This window comes from Periophthalmus magnuspinnatus, chromosome 5 (assembly GCF_009829125.3).
Source record: "Periophthalmus magnuspinnatus isolate fPerMag1 chromosome 5, fPerMag1.2.pri, whole genome shotgun sequence".
Lineage (NCBI taxonomy): Eukaryota > Metazoa > Chordata > Actinopteri > Gobiiformes > Gobiidae > Periophthalmus > Periophthalmus magnuspinnatus.
The window spans coordinates 2926979-2940852 of NC_047130.1; the positions used below are offsets into that span (position 1 = coordinate 2926979).

Genomic DNA, 13874 nt, shown 5'->3' on the forward strand with positions numbered 1-13874 from the left:
GACTATTACAGTTTTATATCAAGCCAAATTGATTATATTGCTGAAAGAATATGAAAATGAACACTAATTATTTAAAACAACCGAGTCGCTTATGTTCTTGAGGATTTTCTGTACATTCCCCACTATTATGGCTATTAGTCGATAGCCATATGATCCATAATTACTGATTTCACATCCCATGAACCATATACAACGCTTAAGATTTGGTTAATAATTTGTCCTAAAAAGTATGTCAAATTGCGAGATGGATCGGCGTCATTACGTCGTCCTTCACTACGCAGCGTGTCCCTGTTCTGCTGACTGGGAAGCCCCTTGCACGGAGCTGCCAACGCCCGGCGTAAAGACACAAAACAGAGGATTCGGTGAGAATTTTCTCATTTTTATGTCATTATTATGATTTAGCATCCATCTTAGGCATCGTTCAGTGACTAAATTGAACTGTTCACTGTTGCGATTAATGTTGTGATTGGGAGAATGCGCTTGAATTTCTATAGACCGCATCCTCTGAGGAGCTAAACTGGTTAGCTTGTATGCTATCCGGTTAGGACATTAGCAACTATTGCAAATGCATCTATAACGGAAATTGATGATCTAGGATGTGTAAAAGGGTTTAACCAAAATGTATCGTACTTACATTTTACACGTGTCATCCGATTGGAAGAATAGATACATTTTGTATTTGGCAAACGGTGCAGTTGAACCTTGAGCGAAAAAACGATCAAAATAAAACATTTCAAACTAATGTTTTTCATATAAACAAGCAAGAAATGTGGGCGCGATCCATCTCATAGTACCAACAACATGAAGCAACACATTATAGCCTTAATATTCTAGTTTAAATTGGTTTTACAGCTGGCAGGAAATTAGGCCAAGATGAGGCCGAACCGGAAAAATAGCCGAACAACTGCCCTGTCGCCAGCATCCTCCTCCTCGCATAGTTTACTCTGTTATCTAATAATGCACACGCACAGTAGTGTTTAATTAAATGTTTGTACAGAGATTATCAACGTGTTATTTAGGTTTACATCTCATTGTACGCCTCAAATGACAACGCATCACGATTGCTATTGGTTCCCAAGTAAAGTTCTGCCTATTTGGGGCAGGGGTTGCATTGATTTCTATACCACCAGTGGACATTTGCACCATCACAACAGTCCGTTTTTTTAGCGGTTGTAGGATCACTGGCATTGACAAAGTGATGCTTCTAACACGATATCAGCTATTTTCTGGCTGCTCTAAGCTGGCCTGCCCTACAAACACAAATACGTGGATTAAGTCTGGCACCGTTACTGCAGCTGTATCCTGACTGTGGTTACTGCACCGAGGGGCCTTGGCTGCTGCATACTGCTTTTTTTTCTCTCAAATCAGTGCGCCAAGAGACAAAGTTTTACATCGTTGGACTATTATTCTAATTGCGGGGTTCTGTGTTCTCCTTTTTCCTAATATTTTGGATAGCAGAGATGTATGGATGCTTTGGCTGTAATACTACTGTGATTAATTTTACATCGTTAATTTTATAGACAGATCCAAAATCTGATTGCATACGTGTGTTAGGTTGCCTGAGGCGCAAAACTGTTAATTTATGGGTTGTTGGTTGTGGTGTCAAGAACCGTGTTATTACCATTTTACGATTTTTTAGAAGGATGCTTTAACTCAAGGTAGTTAACTCAGTTTTAGGATTGATGGTCATTATGTTGTAAAAAGTCTAAACAATAGTGAAAACTGTGTTTTAACATGCATTGTTATTTATTTTATATATCCAGTAAAGATGATCTGTACTTCACTCTTCTCCTTTCTTTTAGATCTTGAATGAGTAGTGAAGACCGCAGCTATGCAGACCATCAAGTGTGTTGTTGTAGGGGACGGTGCTGTAGGTAAAACCTGCCTGCTCATCTCTTACACCACAAACAAGTTCCCCTCTGAGTATGTTCCTACGGTGAGTCACTCAGCATTTACATGTATTTCAACAATTTGTGCTTTACTTTGTGTCGGCTGAAGTCCACGAGGGTCTTTCTGACTTGAAGTTTGTCTGTTGTGCTGCAGGTTTTTGATAACTATGCTGTAACTGTAATGATCGGGGGAGAGCCCTACACTCTGGGCTTATTTGATACAGCAGGTATGTGTCGATCCTGAAAATGTTTGTTTTTCAACAATGAGTACCAATACTGCTATCAGCAGTTTATACATTAGGTATCTCACCATATTTGTTTCCCATTTATACAGGTCAGGAAGATTATGACAGATTACGGCCCCTGAGTTATCCCCAAACAGATGTTTTTCTTGTCTGTTTTTCTGTTGTTTCTCCCTCCTCCTTTGAAAATGTAAAAGAAAAGGTATGTGTGGTATATTAACAGATTTTTGTCATTGTTAAATGTTTTAAAGTGCCTAAATATAATGAAATCCTGTATCTTGTCAAACAGTGGGTTCCAGAGATCACTCACCACTGTCCAAAGACTCCTTTCCTGTTGGTGGGGACACAGATCGACTTGAGGGACGACCCCTCCACTATAGAGAAGCTTGCCAAGAACAAGCAGAAGCCCATCACTCCAGAAACTGCAGAAAAGCTCGCCAGAGACCTGAAGGCAGTGAAATACGTGGAGTGCTCAGCCCTCACACAGGTACTATACATTCCACAGATCAGGCAAAGTTGTTCTGTACAGTATTATAATACATAGGTCAACAAGCAGCAAGGCACTGGAATCCCTTGCTGCTCATTGACTTGTGTGTTAATAACTGTTCTAGAATAATGTTGCACTGAAACATCATTATCTATATGGTTTACTAGTAATGCAACAAAGAAACAAGGATCAAATAAAGGTCCAGAAAATCTGAGGGAAAAAACAAAACAGCAGCTCTATGGTCATCAAAGTGGAGCTCTTACAATGTATGCTCTGAGAATTACTTACCACTGAGTGTTTGAATCAGCATCTAAACTAACCTTAATACATTATGGGTACTGTGGTACTATGATTAAAAGAAAGGGACACTTTCATGCTTTGTTTTCTAAAGAACAATTTTTAAGGCACCTGCCCTCCATGATGTTGTGTTATCTGAACATTGCCGATGGTGCCTGGGTTGGAAAACCTAGCTCTTCTGTTCTAGACATGTCACACCCTTCAGGTCCGTGGTCCCTCCCCAACATGAAGCTGCGTGTCTTTACTTTTGGTCCCTCTGGATAGAGATCAACATAATGTCCATAGATGTGTGTGTGAGAGAGCAGCTGTTCTAACTGTAGGGATTTAATTAACAAATGGAGCTGAGGTGTTGTTCAGCGTCTCTGCTTCTTCCTTCCTCCACCTGGCCCTTCCTAAGATCTGCTGATGCCATTTCCTGTTTCCTTTTCAGGATCTCACCTCTTCATTTAGTACAGGAACTTTTTCTGTTCTGTACTATCGTGTCATGCCAGTTATTTTCGTCCACTTTTACTGTGTCTGCTTTGCTAACTGCCTTGTTGTTGTCTTCCTCTCCTGCTGCTGTAGCGAGGGCTGAAGAATGTATTTGATGAAGCTATCCTGGCTGCCCTTGAGCCACCAGAGACACAGAGAAAGAGGAAATGCTGTATATTTTAAACTGTTGGAACTCCTAATACCACTGGCGCTCTTTTCTCACTCTTTGAATGTGCTGCTATTTAAACTCTTCTTTATGTACCCGAGGGCTGTGATCTAATTGATTATGGCACATAGCACTGACTACAAGTCGCCTTAAGAGAGTGTTGGATATATTTTGTGACATAGCCATTAACATTGGTCAAGTTTGGGGCATCTTTTCCTTCCCAATGCTTTTTTTTCTGAGTTGTAGTAGGCAGTGATATATTTAGGTTGGTCAACTTTGAATTGTTTAACTTTTATGTGCCAATAATGTGCAGCTGGTGCGTATTGTCACTTCACACATGGTGACTTCAAACCCTGTGAAATAAATAAAATGTGTTAAACTATTGTTCACTGGTGCAGTGTTTTCTCAGACACAGTAAGTACAGTAGCTACTGCTCTTGGCCCTGCTGCCAGGCCTGACTTGTTTTCAGCACAGTGCAGCATTGTTTCAAAGGTTCTGTTCATTTCACATGACCCGGCTTCAGTATAAGCTGCTCTGCTTGGGACACAAACACTGTAGGCAACAGAAAGGTTACAGTTAGTGTCACTTCTGACCAAACCATTGTTCGTGTGGCTGGCTTATTTCTGACCCTTTCAGTTGATTCACTTCAATGGTTTATATTTGGTTTGCTCCTACAGGCTGTTTTCTTTGTCACTCCACGCATTCCTGATGACGCTCACTGCTGCTCCCTCTCTGTTAAAGCTACTGTTCTTCCCCTCAGCATTATGATTTGTGCTTTTGCCTTTTGAGTTGTCCCGCACTGTATTGAGCCTGTATTTGTATGTTTGTGTCCACAGAAAGGCCTAAAGAATGTGTTTGATGAAGCGATATTGGCCGCACTGGAGCCCCCAGAGCCCAAGAAGAAACGCAAGTGTGTGCTGCTATGAGAGGCTCCTCCCCTTTTACAGCCCACCACCACAAACACACACATGTAAACACAACACCATCCACGTCCACTGACCCCAGCCCTCTCTTGCTCTGCTAAGGCTCGTTGACAACCTTGAGAAAACATCTTACCAACTTTTGGACATTTCTCTGCAATAATGACGTTTATAATTGTGAGTGTGGTACAGAGATCTCCACTCTGTTACAATGACACAATTGGGATCTATAAACCAAGTCTATAGAAAGCTAACCTTGATTCCGGATTTCGCGTGGAACAATTAACAGGAAGAACCCAGTCATGTTATTTTCTTTTTAGTTCTTGTAAAAGATTTAGACTCTGCTCCTGCCTTCCTGCTTCCACCACGCTGTCATCCCCTTTGGTAATGAGCTCTCCCCACATGCTTACATTTGTTGTTTGCCAATTTTCTTTTATCACAACCTGTCTCAATATTTCAATATTTAACAGATGACTGTTAAGATGAGTGCGGATGTGTCCCCACCGAGCTGGTCAACATTGCCATACATAGACAGTCCCATTGCATTTAGTGGTGGTAGAATAGCACAGACTGTCCAAGTAGAGTGTGCTTCATCTAAATGCATTATTAATAGTGGGCCCATGTGGTGACCACGCAATTGGCTTTTTAGGTTGCAAGAAACTTCGAACAGTGTTAGCAGATCAAGTGGTGTGTTTTTCATGCTTTGCCAGGGACCAAGGAGTAACGCACTGGCCTCATAAAGAAGACAGAAGGGGTACAATAGTGGGAACTATGAACAAACGTCATGTTGGCACAAGCAGATGCCATTGCTAGTTTAATGCTTTTTATATGAACTGAACTACTCCACCATATTTCTGTGCCAGCTCAGAATGTGGTGCCTTGTTTTAGAGTGACTGTCTGCCCCGTTGTCCCCTTCCACACATTGAAGAGTGCTGCCTTGGTCTCGGTTCTCATGATAGGATTTACAGATGTAAGTATAATGTAAACTGGCACACAATGTTGACGTAGGCTCTAAGTGTTTTTACCAAAATCTTTTTTTTTTTTTTTCTTCATTTTTGTTTGTGCTGTTTTTTTTTATTTTATAAACATATATAAATATATATGAAAGGTTTCCTTTCACTTTTACCTTTAGGGGCAGGATCTCAACTGAACTCTTCATCTGCCAGTTTATCAAGATTACCTCTGATTAGTTCAGTCAAATAAACCCTCCAATGTTCGGTAAAGACATGTGATTGGCTGGTTCTTGTCTTCTTTACTGGTGGCTTTGAGTTTGGTTGACCTCCAGCCCAAGGCAGTATCATTAAGATAACGTAATTGTTTTTGGTAAAAACCAAATGCTTTGTCAAAAGTCTTTGTTCTTTATATGCATTCTTTTCAAAAATATTAAACTTATACCTTAATTGCCTTTACTACCATTTGTTGTCGTAATTTTGTATCAGTTGTTTCCTGAAATTATGAACCGTGTCATTTTGAAGATGCCCCTTTTCTGATAAATGAAGGTGTATATGTTAGTATGTTAAAAACGTAGTCATTCATAGGTCAAAAAACTCCCCCTAAACAAGAACTTCTAATTATTGAAATGGACAGAGCTGGTAAAACAGCGATTCTACTTCTAAAGTGAAATGAGAGACGTTTGAAATACAATTGATTGTAATTACCCTTTTCAACCAGCAGGGGGTGCTGCAGACCACCATTTATGTGTTTTAAAATTTGTGACGTGTCCATCATACAATGGGTCCATGTGAATATATGTATATACCAAGTTGTTAATGGAATGTCTTTTGTCAGCCAGGGGCATCTGGGTTTAAATCTAACTTGTTTCTAGCTTTTACAAACGGTTTGGAACATCATTAGTACAGATGGAAAAGTGAAGCAGGTTGGGCAGAGCCAGTCAGCTCTTATCCCAAACTGTGATACAGTGACTAACATGGTTCTTTCTTGCAAGTTTAAAACGGATAAAATGTTTTATTTATGTATTTATTTTTTCTAATGAGATAAAGACATTATATAGAGGACTGATTTTGTTACAAAGTTTCCAACTCATCTGTGGGAAAATAATTTGCTTAAATTAAAAGTTATAAAACCTATATGTTGTGGTGTGAATCACAAGTAAGGGGGAGGTAGACTACTTTAGCTCTGAGGGAGATGGACTAAAATGCTGTGTTACTAACATGCTCAAACAAAACACAACTTCATGTAAGTTGGTTTATGTTTTGATGAGAGTACCTTAACGTGGTGGAGGGGTTTGAGCACCCGAATGATCCTGGGAGCTATGTTGTCGGGGGCTTCATGCCCCTGGTAGGGTCACCCATGGCAAACAGGTCCTCGGAGACGGGTCTGACTAAGAGCGGTTCAGAAGCCCTTCATGAAGAAAAATACAACAAGGCAGTTTACATCGCCCGGACTGGCGTTACCGGGGCCCCACCCTGGAGCCAGGCCTGGGGTGGGTGCTCGGCAGCGAGCGCCTGGTGGCCGGGCCTTTCCCCACGGGGCCCGGTCGGGCCCAGCCCGAAGAAACGACGTGGGGCCGTCCTCCCGTAGACCCACCACCTGCGGGAGGAGCCATGAGGGGCGGGTGCGGAGAGATCCGGGTAGCAGTCGAAGGCGGGGACCTCGACGACCGGATCTCCGGACATGGAGACTAGCTCTGGGGACATGGAATGTCACCTCGCTGGGGGGGAAGGAGCCTGAGCTTGTGCGGGAGGTTGAGCGTTACCGGCTAGATATAGTCGGCCTCACCTCCACGCACAGCTTGGGCTCTGGAACCCATCTTCTTGAGAGGGGTTGGACTCTCCATTTCTCTGGCGTTGCCCGCGGGGAGCGGCGGCGAGCTGGTGTGGGCTTGCTCATTGCCCCACAGCTCAGCCGCTGCGTGTTGGGGTTCACTCCGGTGAACGAGAGGGTCGCGTCCCTGCGCCTTCGGGTCGGGGACAGGTCTCTCACTGTTGTGTCGGCCTACGGGCCAAACAGCAGTGCAGAGTACCCGGCCTTCTTGGAGTCCCTGGGAGGGGTACTAGACAGTGCACCAACCGGGGACTCCGTTGTTCTCCTGGGGGACTTCAACGCCCATGTGGGAAACGACAGTGACACTTGGAGGGGCGTGATTGGGAGGAACGGCCTCCCCGATCTGAACCCGAGCGGTGTTTTGTTATTGGACTTCTGTGCTAGTCACAGCTTGTCCATAACAAACACCATGTTCGAGCACAAGGGTGTCCATCGGTGCACATGGCACCAGGACACTCTAGGTCGGAGGTCGATGATCGACTTTGTTGTCGTGTCATCTGACCTCCGACCGCGTGTCTTGGACACTCGGGTGAAGAGAGGGGCTGAGCTGTCAACTGATCACCACCTGGTGGTGAGTTGGATCCGCTGGCGGAGGAGGAAGCCGGACAGACCTGGCAGGCCCAAGCGCATTGTGAGGGTCTGCTGGGAACATCTGGCGGAGCCCTCTGTCAGGGGGGTCTTAAACTCCCACCTCCGGGAGAGCTTCTCCCTGATCCCGGGGGAGGTTGGAGACATGGACTCCGAGTGGGCCATGTTCTCCACCTCTATTGTTGATGCGGCTGCTCGTAGCTGTGGTCGTAAGGTCTGTGGTGCTTGTCGCGGCGGCAATCCCCGAACCCGGTGGTGGACACCGGAAGTAAGGGATGCCGTCAAGCTGAAGAAGGAGTCCTATCGAGCCTTGTTGGCTCGTGGGACTCCTGAGGCAGCTGATGAGTACCGGCAGGCCAAGCATGCCGCGGCTCGGGCAGTCACAGAGGCAAAAACTCGGGGTTGGGAGGAGTTCGGGGAGGCCATGGAGGAGGACTATCGGACGGCCTCAAAGAGATTCTGGCAAACCGTCCGACGCCTCAGGAGGGGAAAGCAGTGCTTCACCAACACTGTTTACAGTGCGGGTGGAGAGCTGCTGACCTCGACTGGGGATGTTGTCGGGCGGTGGAAGGAATACTTTGAGGATCTCCTCAATCCCACTGTCACGTCTTCCGAGGAGGAAGCAGAAACTGGGGACCCAGAGGCGGACTCGTCCATCACCCTGGCTGAAGTCACTGAGGTGGTTGGCAAGCTCCTCGGTGGCAAGGCTCCGGGGGTGGACGAGATCCGTCCTGAGTACCTCAAGTCTCTGGATGTTGTGGGACTGTCTTGGCTGACACGTCTCTGCAACATCGCGTGGCGGTCGGGGACAGTACCTGTGGAATGGCAGACCGGGGTGGTGGTCCCTCTGTATAAAAAGGGGGACCGGAGGGTGTGTTCCAATTACAGGGGAATCACACTCCTCAGCCTTCCCGGTAAGGTCTATTCCAGGGTGCTGGAGAGGAGAATCCGACCGATAGTCGAACCTCGGATTCAGGAAGAGCAGTGTGGTTTTCGTCCTGGTCGTGGAACACTGGACCAGCTCTATACTCTCCATCGGGTCCTCGAGGGCTCATGGGAGTATGCCCAACCAGTCCACATGTGTTTTGTGGATCTGGAGAAGGCATTCGACCGTGTCCCTCGTGGTGTCCTTTGGGGGGTGCTCTGGGAGTATGGGGTCCGGGGCTCTTTGCTAAGGGCTGTCCGGTCCCTGTATGACCGGAGCAGGAGCTGTGTTCGCATTGCCGGCAGTAAGTCAGACCTGTTCCCAGTGCATGTTGGACTCCGCCAGGGCTGCCCTTTGTCACCGGTTCTGTTCATTATATTTATGGACAGAATTTCTAGGCGCAGTCAGGGGCCGGAGGGGGCCTGGTTTGGGAACCACAGGATTTCATCTCTGCTGTTTGCAGATGATGTTGTCCTGATGGCTTCTTCGAGCCAGGACCTGCAGCAGGCACTGGGGCGGTTTGCAGCCGAGTGTGAAGCGGCTGGGATGAGAATCAGCTCCTCCAAATCCGAGGCCATGGTTCTCGACCGGAAAAAGGTGGTTTGCTCCCTCTGGGTGGGTGGTGAGTCTCTGCCCCAAGTGGAGGAGTTCAAGTATCTCGGGGTCTTGTTCACGAGTGAGGGAAGGATGGAGCGTGAGATTGACAGGCGGATCGGTGCAGCGTCTGCAGTGATGCGGTCGCTGTATCGGTCCGTTGTGGTGAAGAAGGAGCTGAGCCGGAAGGCGAAGCTCTCGATTTACCGGTCAATCTACGTTCCTACCCTCACCTATGGTCATGAGCTTTGGGTAATGACCGAAAGGACAAGATCGCGGATACAAGCGGCTGAAATGGGCTTCCTCCGCAGAGTGGCCGGGCGCACCCTTAGGGATAGGGTGAGGAGCTCGGTCACACGGGAGGAGCTCGGAGTAGAGCCGCTGCTCCTACACGTTGAGAGGAACCAGCTGAGGTGGCTCGGGCATCTGCTCAGGATGCCTCCTGGACGCCTCCCTAGGGAGGTGTTCTGGGCATGTCCCACCGGGAGGAGGCCCCGGGGAAGACCCAGGACACGCTGGAGGGACTATGTCTCTCGGCTGGCCTGGCAACGCCTTGGGGTCCCACCGGAGGAGCTGGAGGACGTGTCCGGGGTGAGGGAAGTCTGGGAGTCCCTGCTTAGACTGCTGCCCCCGCGACCCGGCCCCGGATAAGCGGAAGAAAATGGATGGATGGATGGAGAGTACAGAACAAGATGAACGCCCAAGTCAGTTTTTCAAATCTTTATTTGCATAGCACTTTTCTTTTGTTCACAGTGTAATAGAACCTGAAGTTAAAATGGGCTGCAGCCTATGCACAGTGATGGGCTGTGCTTTAGAAAACTTTTTGTGAATGTATTAGTTCATTATTGACTGTTGCTTTTCTGCTCCTGACATTTAAGATATCATCAAAGCCAATTTTGAATTAGATCACTGCACACTGACATAGCCTAATGGGACCCCTACAATTTTGCACTGGCCCTAATTTTCAAGTAGTCCCCTCTTTGCCTTGTGCAGATGTTTAGCGTTCAGCCCATGGAGCGTCAGTAGCAGCTCCGTTCACTGCAGGTATTTAGACACCACAGAATGACAATGTTTAATACATACATGTAGCGAGTGCTCTCAGACGTACCCCGCATATACACACATGTCCAGGTGTGAAGTGACTGTGTTTTTTCTTCACGCCTTCAGATCAGCACAAATCTCTCTGTTGACAGATAAGATAGTTGGAAGAGCTCCACATAATAAAGTGAAGCAGCCCAGACCCCTATCAACACACTTTCACTGATGCCTGCTCGCTAATCTGCCTTTCTCATCTGTCCCACTGCAGGGCCATTTCTAGCTTTGAGGGGGCCCATGAATTTACCAAAAATGAGAGATCGGTTACCCTTTATAGCATTGACATCCATGCCACAATCTATTTTCAGCTTACAATTCTGTTGCAGGTAAAGTAAAAAAAAGCACATCATTGACCTTGATGTGATGTCTATGATTATCTGAACAGCATGACTTTCATCTGTTTTATGCCCCAGCCCTATTCTTCTTTGGATAAGTAGGGGGATAAAAATGTTTCAGTTTTTGTGCCCTTCTTTATGGTGCCTGCTTGGAAATGTCGTTCTCCCCATGATCCAATCAGAAACTCAGGTGTAGCTAATAAGCAGTCTATGCGCCCCACCCATTATGCACTCTTATGCAATAGATTTGACAGTGTAATATTATTTGAGACCTGTTTTGACTTTGATCCTCATATTTTTTTAATCATGGCATAATTTTGGATAGTTCAAACCGTAAGACTTTGGGAATCAATCACTCCATTTTAGTGTGGGAAATAGTAGCTTTAAACGACATGAGCCAAAAAACAATGGTGGCTATTGTTGAACCAGCACAGCAAGGAGAGAACGAGTCTGGTCAAAGCATAGACTTAGAGCTTCATGGGTTTATTTAATAATTGAGAGAGTAACAATATACATTTAAAAAAAAATTCTGGCTATTTTCAGGTACGAGTTAAGGGTTGAATTGTTAACTGTGACTTACTACTTGGTGTGTCATTGTTGCTATTTACTGCAGCTCATATATTTTATGATACTGTGCTTTAGGTTTGTTGTATCACTGCAATTTCAATATTTTTTCTATCGAGGTGCTTTCTGAACCAACATATATTGAATTTGTTGTGGTGAGAGGTCTATTTTGAGCATTTTGATGAGAATACACCAAAAGCCAGTTAAGTAATAAAGGCCCCTTAAAAATCTTTTCTTTCTGCTTTTTTTCTTCTTTTTTTTTTTCAGAGAACGACCATCTGCATGACTCAGGCTATCCTGAAGTAATGTTATTCTTGTTTACGCTTACTATTGTACACAACATTTTACAGATTTTTCCTATTCAAAAGATATGATACTTTGTTGCAAACTCAATGGCAATGGTCCAAATGTCTTTATCATTCCAAAAAACAGGGAAAGGACTCCTGATCCCTGCTCCTGTGTTGCACAACAGGGCTGCTGCCTGAGCCAGAGCATCAGAGACTCCAGTGAAAAGCCCAAACAGGTGGGGGGGGTGGAGGACAGAGGACTGCAACTGTCATCACAAACACAAACCATCTGTCTCATTTGAGTAACTTGTTTTCTTTTAATATGAGAAGTATGCTGTGGAGATCTGGGAGTTTGCGAGAGGCCTGGGAGGGCTGGAGCTCTAGACTCACTGAGACTAGCATTAAGATCTGCACCCTGACCTGCACATGTTAAAGTGAATATGACAGGTTGGACTACTCATTTCACATAGTTAACACAACTCTATTTAAGTTTATAATTCAGCAGATGCTATAAAGTTCCTCAGTGTCTGCCCCCGGTTCCAGAAGTAAAATTTTCATTAATATATGGGTGTGTGTGTGTATAATGTGTATACTACTTAAAACAGCCATGTTATATATATTAGCAGCCAGGTAGCTGGTTAGCCTCTGTGATGTCTCTGTACTCTTAATAGAATTGTTCGAAATGCCTATGGGAAAAAATAGTAGAAAATGTACTGCTGGAGGTGGAGCGAGCGATCACTGTTGAGCTCCATGACATGTACAGGTAATTCTGTAAGTATTACTTAGCAACCATAGGCCAAATGCTGTCTAAACCCCACAATATACATGATTAGACTAATGAAAAGGAAAGTTTAAATCTTCCCTGCATTTTGGATGGAATGTCTTGTGTTGATGACATAGATAATGTTTTTTTTTTTTTTTTTAACCTTTCTTCTAAACCTTTTTTACACAAACTTCTACTAACTATGATCAGTGTTTACCACAGGTATACCTCACCAAACAAAGTAATAATTAGAGAAATATGAAAACCTGTCATAAGAACTTTAATATCAAGCACCGCCATCACCTGAACTCCCACCTGAACTGTAGTGGCTGATGGGATGAGCATATTCATGGATTTCTGCTTCCTGTTATATGCAAACTTTTCACATTCAAAAGATATAATATGCTTTTTAAATTGTAAATACTATGGTCCTAATTTTTCAGTATTCTGAAACTCTTGGATACAGTTGGATTATGAAGGGAGAACAAGGCATTTGGGTTCCATTATATATATATATATATATATATATATATATATATATATATATATATATATATATATATATATATATTTATATTTTTAGCACAACTAAAATACCAAATGATGTTGCAGTCATCACCAGAGACATATGGGGTTTTTATTGATCATATAATTCGCTTTTTGAAACAAAGTTATGGAATATGTTAAAAGAACTACCCCTCATCTCCAAGTGGGGGCAGTATTCAATTAAGAAGTGTCTTGTGGGCTCTCCAATGTACTCAGCAAATTCCATGCAATGAATATACCTGTAATTTACTATTAAATAGCAGTATGTCATAAAAAACAACTTTGGACCCAAATGCATTAAGAGCATAGCTGTGTTGAGCATAACATGCACAAGTCTGCAATTTGTTGTAACTTAATTTTGACTTTGCTAGACCCACTGTCAGCATGGCCAACCACTAGACAACTTGATCTGACTGGCTGAGTGACTCCATACACACGCACACCAACAACTCTAGACAAGCGGCAAGGGCTGTGCAATTACTCACATTTAAATTGAAATTGAGATTCAGTCATATCTAATCGTCCATCTTTTCAAATAACATAGTCAGTCCTCTGTCAGTGATTTGAAGCAGGGTTCAGAATATGGAGGAAAAAATGACTTTACTTGATTTTTATTTGACAATGAGTAAAAGACTGTCTAGTTTATGTTCAGGTAATTAATATGGAAAGGTATAATCATTTGTTTTTAGTAATACAAAATCAAATAGAAACAAAGCTGGATCAGTCAATATGACTTCACCAGGTCATCATGGTCCCTTGATATTTAAGTACAGCTCCTCAGAGAAGGGGAGGGGTGTAAGTCAAAGATATTACCGCACTGGAGCAGGGGGGCACTCTGATATTGATAGGACGGACAAAGCCTGTGCCATGTGGTCTGCATTTTGCCATAATCCCACTTTTAGCCCAGTGTTCCTGCCTAGC

The 13874-nt window shown here is 44.3% G+C and overlaps 2 protein-coding genes across 2 annotated transcripts in view; both read left to right on the forward strand.

Moving 5' to 3' along the window:
* Positions 1-13874, forward strand: part of etnk2 (ethanolamine kinase 2) — a 78501-nt gene that overhangs the window by 61574 nt on the left and 3053 nt on the right. The window lies entirely within an intron of this gene.
* Positions 239-5881, forward strand: LOC117370541 (cell division control protein 42 homolog). The gene is made up of 6 exons (XM_033965985.2): positions 239-362; positions 1803-1936; positions 2044-2116; positions 2224-2333; positions 2421-2618; positions 4389-5881. Exons 2-6 carry the CDS (start codon positions 1832-1834, stop codon positions 4476-4478), a joined length of 576 nt encoding a protein of 191 aa, XP_033821876.1. The 5' UTR covers positions 239-362; positions 1803-1831; the 3' UTR covers positions 4479-5881.

What these genes read in the sequence shown, in the direction of transcription:
- LOC117370541 (XM_033965985.2), top strand. Translation starts at nt 1,832, where the DNA reads ATGCAGACCATCAAGTGTGTTGTTGTAGGGGACGGTGCTGTAGGTAAA. An exon ending in CCTCTGAGTATGTTCCTACG is followed by an intron (nt 1,937 to 2,043) that starts GTGAGTCACTCA and finishes GTTGTGCTGCAG; the next exon opens with GTTTTTGATAACTATGCTGT. An exon ending in GGGCTTATTTGATACAGCAG is followed by an intron (nt 2,117 to 2,223) that starts GTATGTGTCGAT and finishes CCATTTATACAG; the next exon opens with GTCAGGAAGATTATGACAGA.